At 36.6% G+C, this 19930-nt stretch overlaps 1 protein-coding gene across 35 annotated transcripts in view; it reads left to right on the plus strand.

Moving 5' to 3' along the window:
- camk2b1 (calcium/calmodulin-dependent protein kinase (CaM kinase) II beta 1) overlaps positions 1-19930 on the plus strand; it is an 80303-nt gene that overhangs the window by 13527 nt on the left and 46846 nt on the right. For 27 of the 35 annotated variants that reach the window (XM_016669167.1, XM_016669170.1, XM_016669175.1 and 24 more), the window contains exons 3-6: positions 4184-4243; positions 5151-5205; positions 5591-5656; positions 19187-19259. In XM_016669167.1, coding sequence (XP_016524653.1) covers positions 4184-4243; positions 5151-5205; positions 5591-5656; positions 19187-19259 — 254 coding nt within the window. Of the gene's footprint in view, positions 1-4183; positions 4244-5150; positions 5206-5590; positions 5657-14386; positions 14460-19186; positions 19260-19930 lie in introns of those variants that run through there. The other 8 variants (XM_016669168.1, XM_016669173.1, XM_016669177.1 and 5 more) reach the window with 2 other exon arrangements.

Consider the following 19930-nt stretch of genomic DNA (forward strand, 5'->3'; position numbering starts at 1 on the left):
TTCCTTTCTTAAAAAGAAAGAACACATTTTTATTTCATTCATCTGTTGTAGGAGTTAAATTAATTTCAGAGTCCAAATAAAGACAAGCTGTCAAACATGCTTGTTAAACAATAGGCCCGTTTTAGAGCTTTGCCACTAAAATTTGGCCGATCTCCGATCTTCCAAAATTAAGAAAATCGGCATCAATAAATTGGCCAATAAATCAGTGATCCCCTTCTCTGAACTACAGCGGCCCAAAGAGTACATTGATGGAAAAAAAAACCCAATTTACCAAAAATTAAATCTTTATAATCAGAAAATTTAATTAATTAATAAAATCGATTTACTGCCCAGCCCAGAAGAGAATACGCAAAAGTTGGCTGTACACAAATATTTTTAATTAATGTATTTTTGTTTCATTCTGATTAATCCTGTAGCCTTAACTCACATAATTCCATTTGCATTTCATAAGAACTTTTTTTTTTCTAAATGAAATTTCTTTCTTGGTGTTTCTCAACATAATTATTTTGTTTCATTGCAATACCGAACAACCCGCAGAGTGGTGTGCAGCCAGGTAGTTACGGACCTCTGTTTTATTTACAACTGAAAGTCCATCATCTACTAATTTAATGGTCTAAAATCCTTTAAAAATGTAATACTTTTTGGTATTTCGATTCCAAAAGAAGATAGTTTTTTTTACTCAATCTTCACTTCCACTCGTGCCCAGGAAATGTTGATACTGCATGAAATATTTTACTTCTATAAATAAAACAGAAAATTCTATATAATTCACTTCAAAAGTACTTTATTTATCTCCAAGGAACTCAGTTGGCAATTGGCAAACACTGCTAATCCACTGAGTTTTAGAGCTCAACTCTGAACCTTTTCATTGTTTTCGTCAACCGTAATCTCCCCAGTTTGTTTTTTCATGAAGCTGATCTATCGATATACTGAGAAATGTGGGGCAGGAAGTTCATCCTTCAGACATGAATGTTGTTTTTTCTGAGCCAGCCAGCTTCATAAACAACCTGAAACCCATTTTCATCCTGGTCTGAAATGAGTGGGTGCTCATTTTCAGGTTCTGCCTCTTTGTTTGGTGATAATATAATAATGAAGGAGAGAAAGAGCAGAAGAAGATGAAGCACAATTTTCCCATCCCATCAGCTTTTTTCCATTTATCTGACAATAACAAAAATATTTATAGAACTAAACCAGAGGTTTGTGTAGGACGTGTGACGGTTCAGATCATTACTAATGAAAGCAGTTTCGGTTTCTAAGTTACATGTACAGGGTTAATTTCCTCTCCAGTGTTTAGTGATGCCTTCCTGTAGAGTAGAGGTGTCCAAAATACTCACCAAAAGTACTAGCGAAAAAAAATAAAAATAAAATAAATAAATAAAAAATATTAAAATTATGAAAAATGTTTTCTGTTTTTTACCTACTCATCAATAAACCAAACATGAACTATTTTAATTAAACAAATAATCAGATTTTTTTGTAGGAACGGGATTAAAGATCCTAAACTTCAAATGGTGTTTCCTTGTCAAATGAAAGGCATCCAATTTGTTTATTACTCAGGGCTCGATTGAAGACAAAATATTTAGTCTGTCAATAAATACAGGCTCAGGATCAGTCTCCATTTGAAAACACTTACTGTATTTAGCCAAGTTTTAATACAACAATTAAAAGCATATTGGTGCATCCAGGTGTCCTTTTGACTACTTAGTTTGTCTAGAAAGTCCGGTTCATTTGGGGGTGGTGTGAATGCACCAAGAGTTCAATCACACAGACCAAAATAACGAACGGTTTTGGTTTGGTTTAAGTGATTTCTGGTGTAACTTGAATTATGAATTCCAGGCAGACCAGAGACCACTCCAAAGCAGGAAGTGGACTAAAGCAAAGGGTATTCTGGGTAAACGCAACCAAAACGAACACAAAAGTCTAACAGTAGAGGGAGAAATGGCTTGTGGTCTTTTACCAAAAACAAAGGAACAAGCTCTACAATCTGACGCCACTTATTTTTTTACATTTCAGCAAAAGTTGTTTTCTTCAGTGTCTTCTAAGGTTTTCGTGTTGTTTCTGTCTGTGGTTCTTGGTGCAGCGCCACCACAGGCGAGGAGCGGGACAAGTTTTTCAAATGTTTTGTTTTGTTTGACAGAGTGCAGAGTGAAAGCAAATTGCAAATGTAACAAATGTTGCAATTTTGGTCCCCAATCGAACAGAGTCTACCAGACTATCAGACTATTTACCATGAAAGCAGAAGAAAAGCAGAAAGTTGGAAAAATATTTTTGTAAGTAGATTTAGATGTAAATTTTTGCCTGGATTTATTCTTGAATTGAGGTCGTGGGCTCCTCTTCGGTTGCTCTTTGAACACCCCTGCTATGGATTATAAATAACAAAAGCTCAGGTATGTCGACAGATGGACTAAACCTCGATGAACGGAGACAACAACTCTGGGCCATTTCTGTTCTCGTATTATCAGCAGATGCCACCAACAGACTGAAACCCGATCCTGGCCCGTTTGATGTTTTTTCCACCATTTGGCATCGTAACATATCAAGGACGGTTCAGCAGAAACACGAGTTTAGGCAGAATGGACATTTAGACAAAGCAAACAATAACCTCACCTGGAGACTAGAAAAAAGCAGCTTGATTTACAGAGAGATAAATAGAAAATCATGCTTTGTTTGTTTCACTGGTTCCTCAACCGAAGAGTCAGAGGAAGAAAACAAGCAGCAGCAGACGCAGCGATTAGCATTGTTTTAATCTTTCAACAGAAAGATGGCACACGCAGGCTTAATTGTTCTTCCTCCTCCCACCTCCTCTGTCCCTCTTCAACACTCCCCCACTCCTTTCTCCAACTGGCTTAGCTCGTCTTCTAAGACTGTAATCACTGGGCTTACACGCACTGTCACTCCTCTTTACCCATGGAAATGTGTCTGCTCGCGTTTTTCTAAGCTATTCCTGTCACAGGTTGTACTATACTGTTTCCAACAACAGCATGTATTTATTTTCATCAGTTGTTTGAGTGTTGGTGTTTACAAGGATCCACTTCTTCTTGGGTTTTTCTGTTTGTGGGCATGTTTGGTCCGATCGTCGCGTTCTGAAATGATAAAATACTTAAACCAGAAATAGCATCTGATTTCATCACAAAGAAGCAAAGCCAGCCCAGGTGCTCCAATGTGTGTGTTAGATCTGTTTTTGCTCTAAACTCCAAAGGATTTTCGGGTATCAGAAAAAAGCCAAATCAAGGTTGTGGTGCCGCTTTGTGCTGCACTGTGGCTGATTACAGTATTATATTGATCTGATCTTCATCTTCGTATGCAGAGCTCCTTATTTCAGCCTTAAGCTCAGGATCAAATCACTTCTTTATCAGCAAGTATCATTATCTCAGCCACACCTATGTCCAGTTTACGTCAATAAGTAAAACCTTTTAATTGATGTTTGCAGAGTCTTCAAAACACAGTTTATGTTTCAGTAAAACTTCATTTTACTGGTGGAAACTCAAAAACTGAAAAATTGCATCTTCAAAAAGGACAGTGTCGATGTCTTTATTCTTATTTTTTAATAATTTGAATTGCATTGCATAATACAGTATTCAGACCATTGCAGCTACATGAAAAAATGAAACAATGTGGCCATGGAGGAGTAAATTTTTGTTATTAAATTTAATTTCACCTATTTATGAGACAAAGTGTGGATATTCTCTAATGTCAAAAAGTCATAAATTTGCAAGAAAAAAATATTTTCCATGATTAAAGGCATAAATTTACAGATATTCAAACTAAAATATTATTTGACGTTATAAAATCAGATATTTGTGACACAAATTCCAGAAGAGAAAATATCCAGATGTTGATCTACGACTTCTGACATTTATGTGGCAAACATCAGACTTTATATAGTTTACTAGTTTAAGATAAGAAAAAAATCTAAATAATTCAAATAAAAATTCATCTATGAAGCCTATTGTGATTGAACAAATTAAGCAAAATGTACCGTTTTTGTGTTTTTTGTTTTTTTTTACATATGCTGCATTTTCTCACTGTGCTTCACCTGACTAGTTGCTACTTCAGCATTTGCTTTTTGTATCAGATAAAGTAAAATTTCACACACATCAAACCCTGACGCAGACATCCGTCTGCAGTAGATTTTGCTCTTTGTGTTTCATTTCTTAATAATTGTTTCTGTGCTGTTTTGCAGATCACCAGAAGTTGGAGCGAGAGGCTCGGATCTGTCGCCTTTTGAAACACCCCAACATTGGTGAGGAACTCGTTCGGTTTTAGTCCTTCTAACACCAACACAGTGAATTATGAAATACTTTTGAGCAACTTTATCAATTTTTCTCAATTTATATCTAATTCATAGTTAGGTTGCAACCAACAAATATTTTAGTAATTGATTAATCTGTCAGTTACTGTAACAATTAATTGGATAAAAATGTGTACACTCTGCAGATTTTTCATTAAGCTAATTAAATCTATCTTTCTATACAATATTATAAATATATTAGATATTTGAAGTAAATAATTAACTTTCTTTTTAAACTAAAAAATGCTTTAACATAGCATTCCTTTGGTGAATTGGAACTGGGTGAATGAAAAAGATGCCACTTGGGGAGTTTTGGGTAAAACATTGACAGATAAAGGTTTTTTGTGCAGATTGGGCGCAATTACTGCACTGACTGTTGTTTTGCAGCAAATTGCCTTATTTGAGTTTTTATACTCCAGTTAACAGTTAATCAATTACTAAATCAGTCATTTGAAATCTAATTCATTGTTTCATCCCTAATTTATATTGATAATTTTTATTCCCCTCAAAGTATTCACACAGTTTACTCAAAATGGAGCAATGTTGATGCTGGATTTTATATTTTAAATGAAATATAACAGTGCAGTACATTCTCCTGTTGCTTAAATGTATAATTTTAATTGCAGAACCTCTTGCTGTAATGTAAATACATGACATAAGGCTCTATTATTATGACTCCCTGTGGTTTCGTTCCCTCACACGCTCTCCCTGCTGCTTTTTTACGCTCCTTTAATCTCTCACTTAAAATGCAGCAGTGATGCTTTTTCAGAGGCAGTTAGAAAAAGCATTGAATTAATCGTTACAGCAAAATAAATGTACAATGACTGTACTAAACGTTTATTCCTCAATTCTCTTACAGTTCGTCTTCACGACAGTATATCAGAGGAGGGTTTCCACTACCTCCTGTTTGACTTGTAAGTCATCCTTCCTCTCTTTTACACACATGCTTCATCATCTTCTTCCTCCTCTCCCTCGGTTCCTGCACCCTCTGTGCATATATAGCATTGCATAACTCTCTCCTATATTTACCCCATCCCTGTCACCACCGCCTCCCACACCCTCCGCATCCATCTCTCAGCAATTCCCTCTAGTTTCCATGGCAACGGTGTGGGAAGAAGGGCGGAGGGGAGATTTTAGGGGGAAATGGGGTGAGCCACAAATAAACCAAAAAGTGGTGATGAAATCCTTGTTTTTGGATTTCTTTGTGTTTCTTATTTCTGTTGTTCTTTCCTGGAATGTTGTAAACCCAACGACACTGGAGCGTCTTAACGTTGAATAAATGTGTTTTTGTTGTTGCAGGGTGACCGGAGGTGAACTGTTTGAGGACATCGTAGCCAGAGAGTACTACAGCGAGGCGGACGCCAGGTAGAACCGCGGCCTTCGTCTCTCTGCGTCCTCATCTTCAAAACGTTCCCAGTCTGTTGTTGTCTTGTCTGTGGTTTTCTATGTACTTCTTTATTCCTCTCAATTTCCTCTCCTTTTCCTTTAATTTCTGCTCCTTGTCATCTTGTCTCACCCCTTGTTTTCAGCTTCATGAATCATGTAGACGTGTTATTTTTCCATCTTTCTTTTCTTGCAATTCTTGTTAGTTTTTCTTGCTTTTTTTTGTCTGTTCAAAAAGCTGTTTTCTTTTCTCTCTTTCTTACTCTAACTACTGCAGTTCCTTGCAAAAGTATCTGCACCCCACGACCACATTCTGGCAAATTTCAACCCAAAACTTCAGTGTGTTTTATTGGAACAAAGTAGTGCATGATTTGAAGTGTAGGGAAACGAATACTCGGTTTTCAAAAGGTTTAACAAATATAATCAGTGTGGCGTCTACTCGTACTCAGCTCTCCTATGTCGATACTTTGTAGAAGCACAATTTGCTGCAAGAGGTTACGTCTCTACAAGCTTTGCTGATCTAGAAAGAGTTTTATTCTCATCATTTCAAATCATCACATTTGTCCCTGCTGAAGTCTGCATGATGTGCAGTGCTAGTTTTCTGCAAAGTTTAGCACTTATTCAAAAATCTTTTGTTTTTTTCTCATCTGATCAGGTCATCGCATGATAGGGATGGGAATTTATCGCATCGTTTATCATTATTGTGATAAATTTCTTACCTCTAAATAAATTCTAATTAATGTTGTTCAAAGCCTCCCAAAACTGTTTATAAAATATTTTGAAAACCTTGCACAATTTCCTCCATTTTCTAGTCATGCACTACATAAAATCCTAACAAAATACATTAAAGTTTGTAGTTTTAATGCAACAAAAAGAGGAAAAATGTTCACTGGGGACGAATACTTTTGCCAGTCGCTGTAATTTTGCTGTCAGTTATCTTTTCTCTTTGCTCTTTTCTTTTCACCATTCTTCCCTTTTCCTTTGCTTTCTCCATTGCACTACTTGCCCTCACCTCTCACAAGACACATCACGCACCTTTAAGACCCAACTTAGGTTTGACCAATCACACTTTTCAGCATAATAAACATCTGTTTTTACAGATTCAACACTAAGTTAGTCTGTTGGAGATAAATATGGACTCTGTTATATTGCAAATTGCAGCATTCTAATTTGTAGGCTATTAAAAATGACATATTTGTGATTTCCATGCAGAGGTCATCCCAAGGTTCTTGCTAAAACAGTAATTAGATGCTTTGAAAGCTGTGAACATCAGCATTTTCACCGTTTATTAACTAAAAATAACTGGAACCACCATAACTGTGTGTCTTAATTAGCTTTCTGCTGATGCTTTTTAAACTATAATCATTGGTCAAACCTCAAGGCTTTCTTTTAAAGACTTGGTGAGACTTGCAGGTGCAGTTTGCTCAGGATGCAAATTGTGCTATTCATCGTTCTTCTGCTTTGCTTCTCCTCAGACAGTGGAAAAGATAAAAACAATGTCAGCAAATCTAAAGTTTGAACTATGGTGACAGTTTCAGTTTCTTTCTTTCTTTGGTTTTGTTCTTTTTCACCCTTTTACCACCGACTGTGCTGTTTTATATCTAACGCCCACCGCCCCCTGCTGACTCATCGCCACACACAGTTCACTTTAACAATCGACGGAAGAGGAAACGGCATAGTGGGGGGGTGGACAGACAATAGGCTGAGAGAAGAGTGAGAGAGATACTTGAAACTGACAGTTGTGAGTGTGGGTGTCAGTCCATTCACCAACATTAAAAGCCCAGCAGATTTGCCTGTCTTTTTAAGCTAAAATCACTACAGTATGTGACAGTAAATGGTCGATTTCAGCTCCAGTCTTCACTTTCAAGCTGCTTCAGTTGTAGCTTGTAATTATTCTCTGTAAGAACTGGTGATATTCCTCATCTAAAGAGCAGGATTTCTTGTTTTGACCTGCTCTAAAGAGACTTATCTGTTAACAGCCCTAAATTACTGGTGCTTTTTATAACAGGTGTTTCTTTGCAGACTTGTGAGTGTCTGTTGCACATGCAGTTTAAGGCCAATAGTCCACACATAGCAAGATATCTGTAAAATATAAATAGATTTTCATACATTATGGCCTTTCATCCTCACTAAAAATGTATTTATTTAAAAAAACTCCAAGCAAAATGGACATTTAAGAAAACTCAGTATTTGTGTTTGCGGGTGTGCATTGGACAATTGAGATTGAGATGTGCATCATAGTCTGTGACAGATAATGCACTAATATATCCACATACTTGCTTTGACTCAATTCCCAATCGGTATTGTCTTGTATTTAATTAACTTTATATCCTAATACTCTATTTACAAGTAGTTCAACATACAAATGGATCTCCTGGCATGTGTAATTCCTAACAGGAAGTTGTGGTTGTTTTGAAGCAACTTGATTGGCTGGCAGGTTTTAGCTCTGCGCTGCACTGCCCCCTACTGGTTTGGCATGTTTAAAACAAGTCTCAGGGATGTTTTAAGTTAAATTATGTGCCCGTGGACCTCATATTTTTTCATTCCTATTAAGGAATTATTGGCTTAGCACAAACTCCTATATTTTGCTGCAGACTTACTTGAAAGTTAGTTTTGTCTTAATCCAAGTGTACAAAAATATTTTGCACTAAAAACTAGAACAAAAATACTTGGTAAGATTCATTTTTTTTGCAGTGTGTGATTGGTTCTTCTTCCTCTTCTACATCTTGTTTAATGGCAGTTGGCAAATAACTTAATGGAGCATTAGCGCCACCAACTGGTAAGGATTGTGGACCAAATGTTGCTAAAAAGAAGAAAAAAACCTTATTCCATCCCACAAATTGCACTGTCTTAAATAGAAAATGTCCTGGTAGCTTTTACTTCTTGGGTCTTTCTGAAATACAGTGAGAAAGTCTTTGGTTGATACACGCAGAAGGACAATCGTAGAATCTAGACTCGATTAAGAAAAGTGCCATGATGATGAAACTAAAATTGAATTAATTGCCGCTCAGCATCAACATGTTTAATCACGTCTTATTTACATCCTCCTCATGATTGTGATTTGTCACAGCTTTTTGCCATGCTGGTCACTTTACTAGCCCGTCTATTTGATATTAATCATTACTAATGTCTTTTCGCCATGCTGGTTACTTTATTACTTCTTCTATTTGATATTAATCATCATTAATGTGGACCCTCAGTTGTCAGCTATTCAGTGACTGCCTGCTTGTATAACCTTGTTTTTAATCTAGTGAAACAACAAACATTTTACAGAGAATATATCTCATTTCTGTCAGTTTTTCCACCCTTTTCACTGCTTCCAACACTCTAGGCTCACTAAAAATCATCCTCACTACTCCAAACATTTTGTCACATTAGAAGCTCTCTTAAGTCCTTAAAGTTTATCTTACCGAGGTAAATTAAAAACATTTTTTCCCCTAAAATAACATCAGAAGGAGCTACTTCAGTCTTAGGATTCTTTAAGATCATTTGAATCAGCCATATTGAAGCAAAGAAACAAAAGCTGCAAGCCACCAGAGGAGAAAATTTCTGAACAACACTGATTGTAATATCTTCTAGAACAGGTTTGTATAATGTAAGTTTCTATTTTCTTTAATTTACAGCCTGATATCCATAGGAGTTTAAACAGAACTAAAGAAAAGCCAGCACTGCTTGACTTTTAGCTGTTAGCACAACAAGCATCAACAATGCAATCAGGGCAGATTTGACCTGTTTTGTTTCCTGACTGAGTCGCTGATTAGCGCCCAGGATCGATTTAATCTCATTATTGTAGCTTCAAGAGTAAATAATTATTTTATTGTTCAGCAGCTGACTATAGTTTTATTGGACAGGAACTGCTGGTGTGTTTCCAGGAGCGCCAACAGGTGGCTGAGAAGCCCATAAATCACTCACTGCAGAAAGGTCATATCCAGCAGTGTTCAGTAATCTGTTCCCTTTATTGAAAGGAAACCCATTTTATATCGGAGAAAATAATACAACACAATTAAGCCTGAAATGTCAAATGTCAAGATTATTTAAAATCTTCTACAGCTTCTGAAAACCTTAAATAAATGTATGGCATTGAAACATTTAATCTGATGTGGCCCTTCGACGTCGACTAAAATGTGGAGGCCATCACTTGTCAAAGACTGGCGAGACTTGAGTGCAGGTCCTATAAATAAATCAGGATTTACATTTCCTCGTAGTGTTGCCCACAGAATTTGCATCGGGGATGGACATAAGAAGAAGCAAATATACTCTCAGGTGGAAACATAATAGAGCATTAATGATGCACTCAAAAACAAATAACAATTGTCTTGTCAAGATTCATGCAAAATATGCTGCATTTATGAGTCAAGGCAGATCCAACTCCCACACGCAGCTGTTCATCGTAGCTTATGTTTGAATGTTAGCATACCTGGCCCACCTGTCGAAGAAATTATTGTGGTTTTTAGGAGTAGGAATATGTCACATCTGTTTTCCAATTTTGATAGATTTTTTTGCTTTCTTTTCTAAAAAAAGAAATTACAAACTGCAGAAAATATGATCAGAAAATTGCTTTTATTTAAATCATCCCATCAATGAGTTTTACAACAAAGTGTTAGGAACTTTATGTTTAACTAAAATAATGTAGAAATAATATTAGAAGAAAGTTGTTTTAATAAGGAAAAAAGCTTGACGAATTAATTTGTTTTTATTCTTTGTGTTGGAGTTCTCATAAATTTGTTACTTCATTCCCCAAATATTATGACTTTATTCTGGTAAGATTCTACTTTGAGTTTATTGTTATTCGACTTTATTCTTGCAACATGATGAGTTTATTTCCATTTTTAAAAAGAATCTTAGCCTGGCCCTAATATTCTGTCAAAGAGTTGACCTTAATTCAAAGTCCAAATAGATAAATGCTCGTCAAACAAGATGGCGGCCTTGGGCATACTGACATCATTCTGAACTATGGAAACCCAAGGAGTGCATTTGTGAAAAAAAGACCAAATTAAATCTTCCAAAACCAACAATTTGATTAACCGATAAAATGGATTCATGACCCAGCCCTAGTTTTAAGCAATCCAAACCCAAACCAACATCTAAACGGGTTGCTGATCATTTTCCTTCCTGAATATCTTTTCCTCCTTCATCTGAATGTCACTCATTCAGGCCAGTATCAAACACACACTCACGCATACACCGCCACCCTGGCTCCCTTGGAGACTAGCAAGAAGTGGGACTTTAATTAGCCATGATAATTAGTCTCACTCTCACTCAGACCCCAAACTGTGCAGAATCACACCTTGTCGCCCCCAGTCAGAATCTATCAGAGTTCCTTTTTAGGAACGCTTGATCAGATCAAGGCCACAATGAGTAAATTTGTGAGTAAATTACACCAAAGTACGAAACAAGCAATCTTTCCTATCCAGGGGTTATACAGGCTGAAAGGAAATTTAAGACACACCAGTGTTAGTTTATTTTTAAAATAATTTTATCCCAGATATGGCATTTCTCCTTGGACTGCTCCCCAGTTCTGTGCTGAAGCATTTACAGTTGAGCAGAATATGTGGGAAAATAGGGAATTTTGAAATGATTATGCCCAATTACAAAACACTCCCAAGCTGCTCCAAAGTAAGAGACACTTTTTGGACGTAAAGGTCCAGAAAGCGGAACCTCAACATGTAGTTGCTGCACCGTAGTTATGAAGGCTTTGGAGCAAATCCTCGTTCTCTCAGAGAATCGTGCAGATTTCTGATCACTTAAGTTTGAGAGATGTTCCCTGATTTCAAAACTTTAGCTGCCGCTTGTAATTCCAGTGTCCAGTTTAGCTGCAGTGTGGATTCAGCCTAGAAATCGATATCAAAACTCTGAGAAGTTTGATTACACACAAGTGGGTGAACAATCCTTGCTCATGTTCATAATACATAATGTCTGCTTGGTGTGTGATTGTGGATTCTCTGTTTAGCTGGTTGAATATTAATTTAACCGAATGAAAATGAAATGCACTTGACTATGTCATTATGATCATTTTTAGAAATGATGGGAGAAAAATAGATTATGATTTTTGTTTTCGGTCAGAATTACAGAAAACGAGAAAGTCTAGCGCAGTCTCTGAGTGAGACACGTTTTTTTGTTTTGTTTTTTCACAGCCATGCATAGCGTCAACATCTGACAAAATTAAGCTTAGCATGACCTGATTGATTGGCTTCCACCCAGTAAATGGAAACGCACCTAATTTGCAGACATTTTTGGAACATATTAAAAATTTGCATCACAATTGGATGGAAATATTTCACTACTTATAAAAGCTCCCAACTTTGCATCATATCCTAGTACAATTGATTTATGATGTATGTCTAAAATATCTAAAAATATAAAAATATGATGTCACCAACTATAAAACAAGCAATGAATATTAAATTTTGTCGAATGTGAAGTATTTTTACACCCTGCACATTTGGCTTTATGTTATTTGTCAAACATTTATCAGTTTACCTTCCTGCGGAGAACTGATGTTGCTTTTTTTAGCCAGTGTGGGTCTGGATGCACTTTCGACCAGCCTCGACCGACGGGCAGGTTCTATAGAAGACCGTAATGTTATTCGACAGCAAGACATTAGAGGGCTGGTAAACAGAAGAAGGACATGGAGGCGTTCTTCCATTTCTAAATGCCATGCTCAGTGGGATGCTGTCAACTTGCACCTCGCACCTTTGCATTGCTTTTTTCAGTAAGGTTTCCAGTCACTTTTTGTTTTAATCAAATAAAAAAATCCACCAAACGGAAAGACCAGAAATCTGAACAGACTGAAGTTATCTTTTGATTTTTGCCTATTTAAAGTTAAACACCACCTAAAATTAATCATTAATCTTATCTCCTGAATTTTGAAGCTATTGATAGACACTAAATAATCAATGGCAATAAATTAAGCATTTTGGAGTTTGTACTGACTTTGTTTGGTTAAATTTATAGCCAGCTAAAATTAAGTCTTAAAGTCTTATTGCTGAGAGATTAAATATTTATTTCTTTTAGGTTTGCTGCCCAACATGTAGCTTTACAAAGCACATGTGTGAATATTGAGTTACAATTGCCTAAATGTGACCCAGTCCAATTATGAGGTGCCATGAGGCTGGGTGAAGATGGAAGCCAGATATTTTGAGGTATTTAATAAAAAGCAGACATGGGCATCAAATATGTCCTGGCATGCAAAAATGTCTTTGTTCTGTTGTGAACTTCAGATTAAAATCCTTCAACCTCATTTTCCCACTGTTTCTTTTACTACATTGAACTTGGACAGAAGTAAAAAAAAAAAAACAACAACCACCATGCACTAAACAACTCAAAAAAAAGGAAGAATGTCCACAACAGCAGAAGAAAGAAAAAAAATGAAAAAAAAAAAGAAAAAAAAAATGTGTTGTAGCATTCCCAGGTTTTCTGATTTCCTAAAATAAAATTAAAATTATTGCATTTCAATATTCAGCCAATACATATTCAGCACCAGTCGATTTTGTGTTGACTGTAAAAGCTCCAGTGACAAAACAACCAAAAAAACTATCATTTTGGGGTTAGTCAAAAAACAATAAAAAATAAGAATTTATGCCACACTTTTTGAATCGATGAGAACGGCATTCATCAAAGCAGTGGCCTTGGATCAGATTTTTACCTAAACATGCCCTTCTGGCTCTAGATTGCTGCAAAAAATGTGTTTTAAGGCCTTGGAAGTTTTTTTTTTTTTTTTTTAAGTAAACTAGACTGATTTTTATTAAAAACACAAGATTTAAGATCAAACATCTATTTCATTACCTAATAGACTCTTACCTCCTTAGATACAGCTTATTCACAAATTAAAGTAAAAGTTTCTACAATTTCATACCTGCATATTAATAATTTTCTCAGTGAGAGGAAAGTCTTAGGCATGTATTGTTGCCACATGATGTATTTGTGTGTTTTTGTGTGTGGTTCCGCAAACGATGCATATGCATCTATCTCTCTGTTTCTCTCTCTCAGTCCTCCCACTCACAGTCGGTGTGGGTGTGGATCCTGCAGGCGGCTTTCTCCCTGCGCCTGCCATTAGTCACATATTCTGTACATTATCATCACAATGATTCTGCTGCATACACGAAATATTTCAAAATGAACACGCTCATCGTTGTGAGGAAGTTTCATGTTTGTCTTTGCATTGCACAAACACACAGTGCTGTTTTTCCTTTCAGAGATAGAAAAATAACTGCCTGTCCTCTATGATTCACTGTCCGTTTCTTTTATTTAGTATCTCTTTCTGTTCTATGCAAAAAGGTGATTATCTTTTCTCTCACAAGCTGTCATCTGTGTTCTGTACTTTTCCCGTGGCAGCGTTGTTGTGATTTCTGTCTGGCGGGTTGCTCTGCTGTGGCTGCTCTTGTCTCATCATGTTTAAAAAAAAAAAAGAAAGCAAAACGAAACATTTTTGTCTCCTCCACCTACACCTACTTGCCTACCATTCTCATTCCTCTCTGTCTGCTTCACATACTTTTCTTTTCCTCTGCCTGCCACATGATTTCCTCTGACATCCACTGTCACTGCTCTAATCTGACCTGCCCTTTTTCTCCCCTGTAATGTGGGCTTTTTGGCCCCGTCTGTCACTCTGCTCATCTGGCATCCTCGTCCTTTTCCATACCTCTCTGTGCATCCCTGTGGCTCATCTGTCCTCCTCCCCCCGCTGTCCCTCCTCTCTCTGTTTTGTCTTCACAGTCACTGTATCCATCAGATTCTAGAAAGTGTCCATCACATTCACCAACATGACATAGTGCACAGGGACCTGAAGGTTAGTATGTGTAGAGGAGCATCTGCATCCCACCCTTCAACCCTCCCCCTCCCCAAACTTTGCTTGCTTCCTTTCCCTCCTCCCCTCTTTTCCTCCTTCCTCCTCTTTGCCTGTTTGTGTCGATCCTCTTCGTCTCTAGTCTGACGTCCGCCTCGTGTCTTGTTGTGATGGATGTTTTCTTTTTGCTTAATGTTAATGAATTTGATTTATATATTTGTTTTATTTTTCTAATTGGAAGAATCTGGCCCACCTCACCCACTTTTTCCAGTTTCATCTGCCCTCCCAGTTGCTCTCCTCATAACCATCCCACAATCGACCACAAAGCCAAAGCTCCTGTTGCGCTGACGGGAAGTACACTCATAAAATGAAGGCGCATGCTCACACACGGTCACATCCTTTATAATGCATCGTATCTAGGGATGCACCCATCCACTTTTTTCACTTCTGACACCGACACAAATATCTGGGGTTTAGTATCGGTTGATACCAATCCGATACAGAAAAATAGAGCTCATTTGACTTAAAATGTTTCTTTTTTTAAACACAAACATCAATTCTGAAATTTATTTGACAACTCTGCACCAATAGATCACATTTAAATACACCAATAGGTTCACAAACTTGGTGAAACATGTAAAACCTAACTTTAATTTTTAGATCAGCCAATGTAAAATAAATAATAAGAAACTGAAACTGACAAAAATAATACTTTGACTACCTTGACCAAACAGTAAAAATAAACTGCAGCAAATCTTCTTTCAAATGGTTCAGAAATGCATTAGAAATCCTAAATATAATGTACATTAAATGATAAATCATAGAATTAAACTAAATAGATCTGCACTTATACTCGATGTATAACTTTTTTATATATATAAACCAATACAGATACTAATATCGAATTGGTGCAGCTCTAATTATATCTTGGGCTGGATTATGTGGCTGAAAATCATATCACGATAAAAGCGTTTCATGTTGGTCAATATCGATAACTTCTGATTGGTTTATATATCTGAAATATTACCAAACTGGGGGTGTGACCTTGCCTGTTTTATCCACAGTTTTCACTCCATGCCACTGTTTATTTTTAAGGAGTTATGAGGCGAAACGTTAAACTTATGCTGCACAAGTTGCTCAAGAAGTTGTTGCTAGGTAACCACACGTTACTCAACCATTTGTTGCTTGGTAACCAAAGAGTGCGGGAGAACCTGTGCGGTTCTGGATCGGAGTTCAGTGAAATTATTGAATATTGTGTCAGACGTATTACGTATTGATGTTGGTTATGTTTCTATTGTGATATATAGGTATTGATTTATTGTGTAGCCCTAATTATTATCTCATTCTGCATATTGCAAAGTCGTGTCTAGGCAGCAGTAAATGTTAATTTATTTAAGTGCCATACTTAAATAAAGTACAAGTGCTCTGTGTTTGTATAATGCAGACATTTCTAGATGGGGTAATCAGTGGATTTAAAAAAAAAAAATGTTCTTGCTTAGTGTATGTTGGTGCGTGAGCATGTCAGCTCAGAGTCATTAATGGATCCACAAAGCTCTTTTAGGAGAAGAAGAAAAACGGTTCACTCATTAATGGGTGTGATCATTAGCAGAAAATATGACAAAAAATGGCGACAGTAATAATCAGGATTAAGTTTCAAACATGTCCATTAGTGGCATTTGAGTGCAAAAAAGAAAAAAGAAAAAAAAACAGCTTTGCTCACCTGATTGTCAACGATGTAGAAAAACATGCATTTTTATTCCATTTTTCACTGTAAGCATAGGAAGACATTAAGAAGGATTACTCAGACTTGTCAGTATGTAAAGCCAAAACAAAATGCCTGTTTTGTTGTACTTTTTTTGGTTTGATCTGTTTTATCCTGAACCTCAGTGAAGAACGAGAGCCGATTATTATTGCAATGGCGTCTTCACGACGGAAACAATACATACAAAATACAAACAAGTTTTGATTTTGCAGGACAGAGCCTTTGTGCAGCCACATTTCTTCTTGTGATCACCCAGTACCCAGACACACTCGGTATATGTGACCTGCCCAGTATTTATTCATTGGGAGACCTTTAGAGATGAGACAGTGCTCTTAATTTATAGCCCTGAACTTTACACTCAGGTCAATGCATCTTTTTCCTCCACCGTCTCTCTGTGTTTCAGATTGTGTCTCCCACCCCAAATAGACTTCCTATGTCATTTAAGTTTTGTTACATGAAGGGTCTACTTTGTAATTTTACTGAATATTTCTTTTAGATCAGAGGACAATTTTTAACTTTAGATTTAGAAACATTAGCATGCCTTACACAGATCAGGTAATTGCTAAAAAAGGTATTTTACCCTAATGACAGGATTTTAGACCCAGTTTAGATGTTTTGTAAACAAATAGATATTTGATTTACATGTTTTGTGCACAGAAATGATTTTCTTCTGTATTGGTTGTTTTTCTTCCAGTCTCTGCCACCATTAAGTCATTTCCCTTTCAAATGAATAAACTGTAATTGCAATCAAAGCAAATTTAGTTTAGTTTTAACAACCAGGAAGACGTTGTATTAACAAATTTCCATCACTTTCCTCATTATCTTAGTTTGATGTGTGGCTAAGCTGGAAGGGGAAAAAATAGATGAAAAATATGATAAAAGAATTGATGGTCCTTTAAATATGGAAATAAATCCCAATTAAGAGCTCTATCTCACCATCACTTTGTTTTATTTGATATTCATTTTGTAGCTGTGTTTTTAAATTCAAAGATAATTGGATTCTTCACCTTTTGCACATTTCTTTTCCAGTTAACAGTATTTTGAAATTAAGTAGATTTAAAAAAAAAAAAACTTTTACTTTCTGCCCATGATAGGTCTTCATATAAGGAAACAAAAGTTTTCAGTAAAGTACAGAATTAATTAATAGCCTCCAATATACCAAAACACAACAAAGTTGGTAGTTTAGTAAGATAATTTATTGTTCTGGAATCAAATTTTATTGCAGACATTCATGAGGAAAAGAATATGCATACTCTACCTCTTCTTCCTTTAAATTAAAAAAAACATTTCAAATGATTTCTAATCTAACCTCAGTAGAACGAAACCAGAAGCCACAGATTGCACCATTTGATAATTTATTTACAAAGTTAAAACGAAAACTTGTTTGCAAAACTAGGTATACCCAAGATGCCACAAAATTAGTAAAATTAAAGCTGCACAATAAATCAGTAATATTGGCCGTAGTGTGATCAGTATAGGCAATAGTAATATCACAAAGGAGCGTTTGAAATCCAATAATTGTATGTGGTAATATGCAAAGTGCAATAAATTAATGGTTTGCATGTCAATGATGTAAACACAGCCTGTTGGAAATCCCAACACCTGACTCTAAAGGTCACAGAGATACAAATGAGAGGAAGAGAAGTGATTTATCACAAATGCTCATGATCATCATTTTCAACTATAATTTTTCTAATCCTAATAAATTCCTGATATAGTGAAATCTTAGAATTTAATGAGAAAGTAGTTGTGCTTTTATATTTTATTGTGACTTTATACCCAGTGAAAGCAAAGGTTTTATGTTGAAATGCTTTTTTCCTAAAAATTTAACATTTTTATAATTTATTTGTAGTTTTACTAGATGGTTCCCTTCAGCTTGCAACTTGCCATGTTTTTCTATTTTATCAGATTCTGAAGGACCAAACTAAAACTAATCCTCAACCTTTTACAGACATAACATGTACATGTAGTTTTTTTTATGTACAGACAATAAATCAGATATTTTAACCCACAAACTAAATCCTTTAAAAAAAGTTCAGTGCACAGGAGACACTCATGCAGGATGGAGCTTTTATCAACCACAGACACACACCAGTCCAGATATAAATGCTTGCACTTTATATAAGTGTGTGTCACTACAGCTCTACTCATCCATCATCTGATAACATTCATACTTTTATATGTTGTTGTTTCCTGTCAGTGTCGTCTTCCCATTAATCATAGCCACCTCTTCTATCACGGCAGATATATTATCTAGTCTCACACTTCCACTGCCTCCTAGTTTCTTTCTCACTGTTTTTGGTCTCTGATGACTTGCCAGCATCATTTATTTCAGTCTTATCAGCCTGTTCTCAAACAGACACAATTTTCAAATGTAACGACTCAACCCTTCGTTTACCTTCTTCATCAATGTTTTTCTTGGCCCCCTGTGGCCAGCCATATTCTCATGTCCCATTTCCACCGAGGCCTGCTGGGTAAAACACGGATGGTGGAAGGGCATCTAGAGTCAGATGAAATTTCTAATATTTTTTGGATGAGGGTTGTTGAAAAATATACCAAACTGAAAGTAATTGCCACCGTCAGCTGGTTCTTGCATATTAGATTGACATAAAGGAGTCTTCTGTTGCAGAAAATCCACAGCTGTACCATTCTACCACAACAATTAACCCAAAAAAGTCCACTCTAAAATGAATCCTTTATATATTGGTTTTATGCTATGCTAACTCAGAAGCAACAGATTTAGCTTCATTTTCTGATCATCTTGCTTGTTTTGGGTCCACCAAAGCCAGCGAATGGTACAAATGTGGCACTCTGGCAACAAAAGAGTCTTTTCAACTCTTGTTCTTCCCCTAAAATCTCCCCCACCACCCACCTACCCTTTCTTTTCTGCACCCCATGGCCTGTGCACGGGTTTGCAGCGCTGCTAAGACTAACATGCGCCCCCCCTTCCCTTGGTGTTTGCATGCAGTCATTGCATCCAGCAGATCCTGGAGGCGGTGCTTCACTGCCATCAAATGGGCGTGGTGCACCGGGACCTAAAGGTGAGTGATGGGAATTGCTTTGCTGCCCACATAAAGCTATATATTAGTTATATATTTGTGTCTTTGGGGTTTGTGGTTGAGCTGTTTCTGTAGTTTGTGGATTTCTGTTCTGTTGGTAAGACGTTGTGGTTGTTGCTTGCAAAGTCTGAAGAGTTATAGAGGGCTGTGGATCATCTCATTGCTCATATTACAGTTCAGACTGAACATAATACCTGGTTTTTAAATTTGAAAGTCATGCAGATTCAGGGCAAAATGTTCCCTGACTTTCCTCCAGGTTTCTTCAGCTATAATAAACCTGCAGCTACCTTCTTATATAAACATCATTTAGTGTGTAGAGAGTTCAAGCATGCAACAGTGTCGAGCATGCAATGCAGGTCATGTAGGCTGACCAATGCTTCTGCTATGTAACCTTTTTGTAGCAGGATTTCTGTCACAGCTGCTCCACATAATACCAGCTGAGAGAGTACCTCATCTCAGGTTCTTTTACTTGACAGCGAGAAGTAATATCTATTCCTTTATCAGGTATTCTGTGGTTTGGATTGATACTACACCCATGAAAACCATTTTCTTGCAAAATAGTAATTATTAACTCGGAATGAGTATATGTTTACCGGTTGCAGGAAGAACCAGTTGTAAATTTAGAGGTGATTTTGTCAGGAATAATTTGTCAG

Source organism: Poecilia formosa, unplaced genomic scaffold, assembly GCF_000485575.1.
Source record: "Poecilia formosa unplaced genomic scaffold, Poecilia_formosa-5.1.2 Scaffold20, whole genome shotgun sequence".
NCBI lineage: Eukaryota > Metazoa > Chordata > Actinopteri > Cyprinodontiformes > Poeciliidae > Poecilia > Poecilia formosa.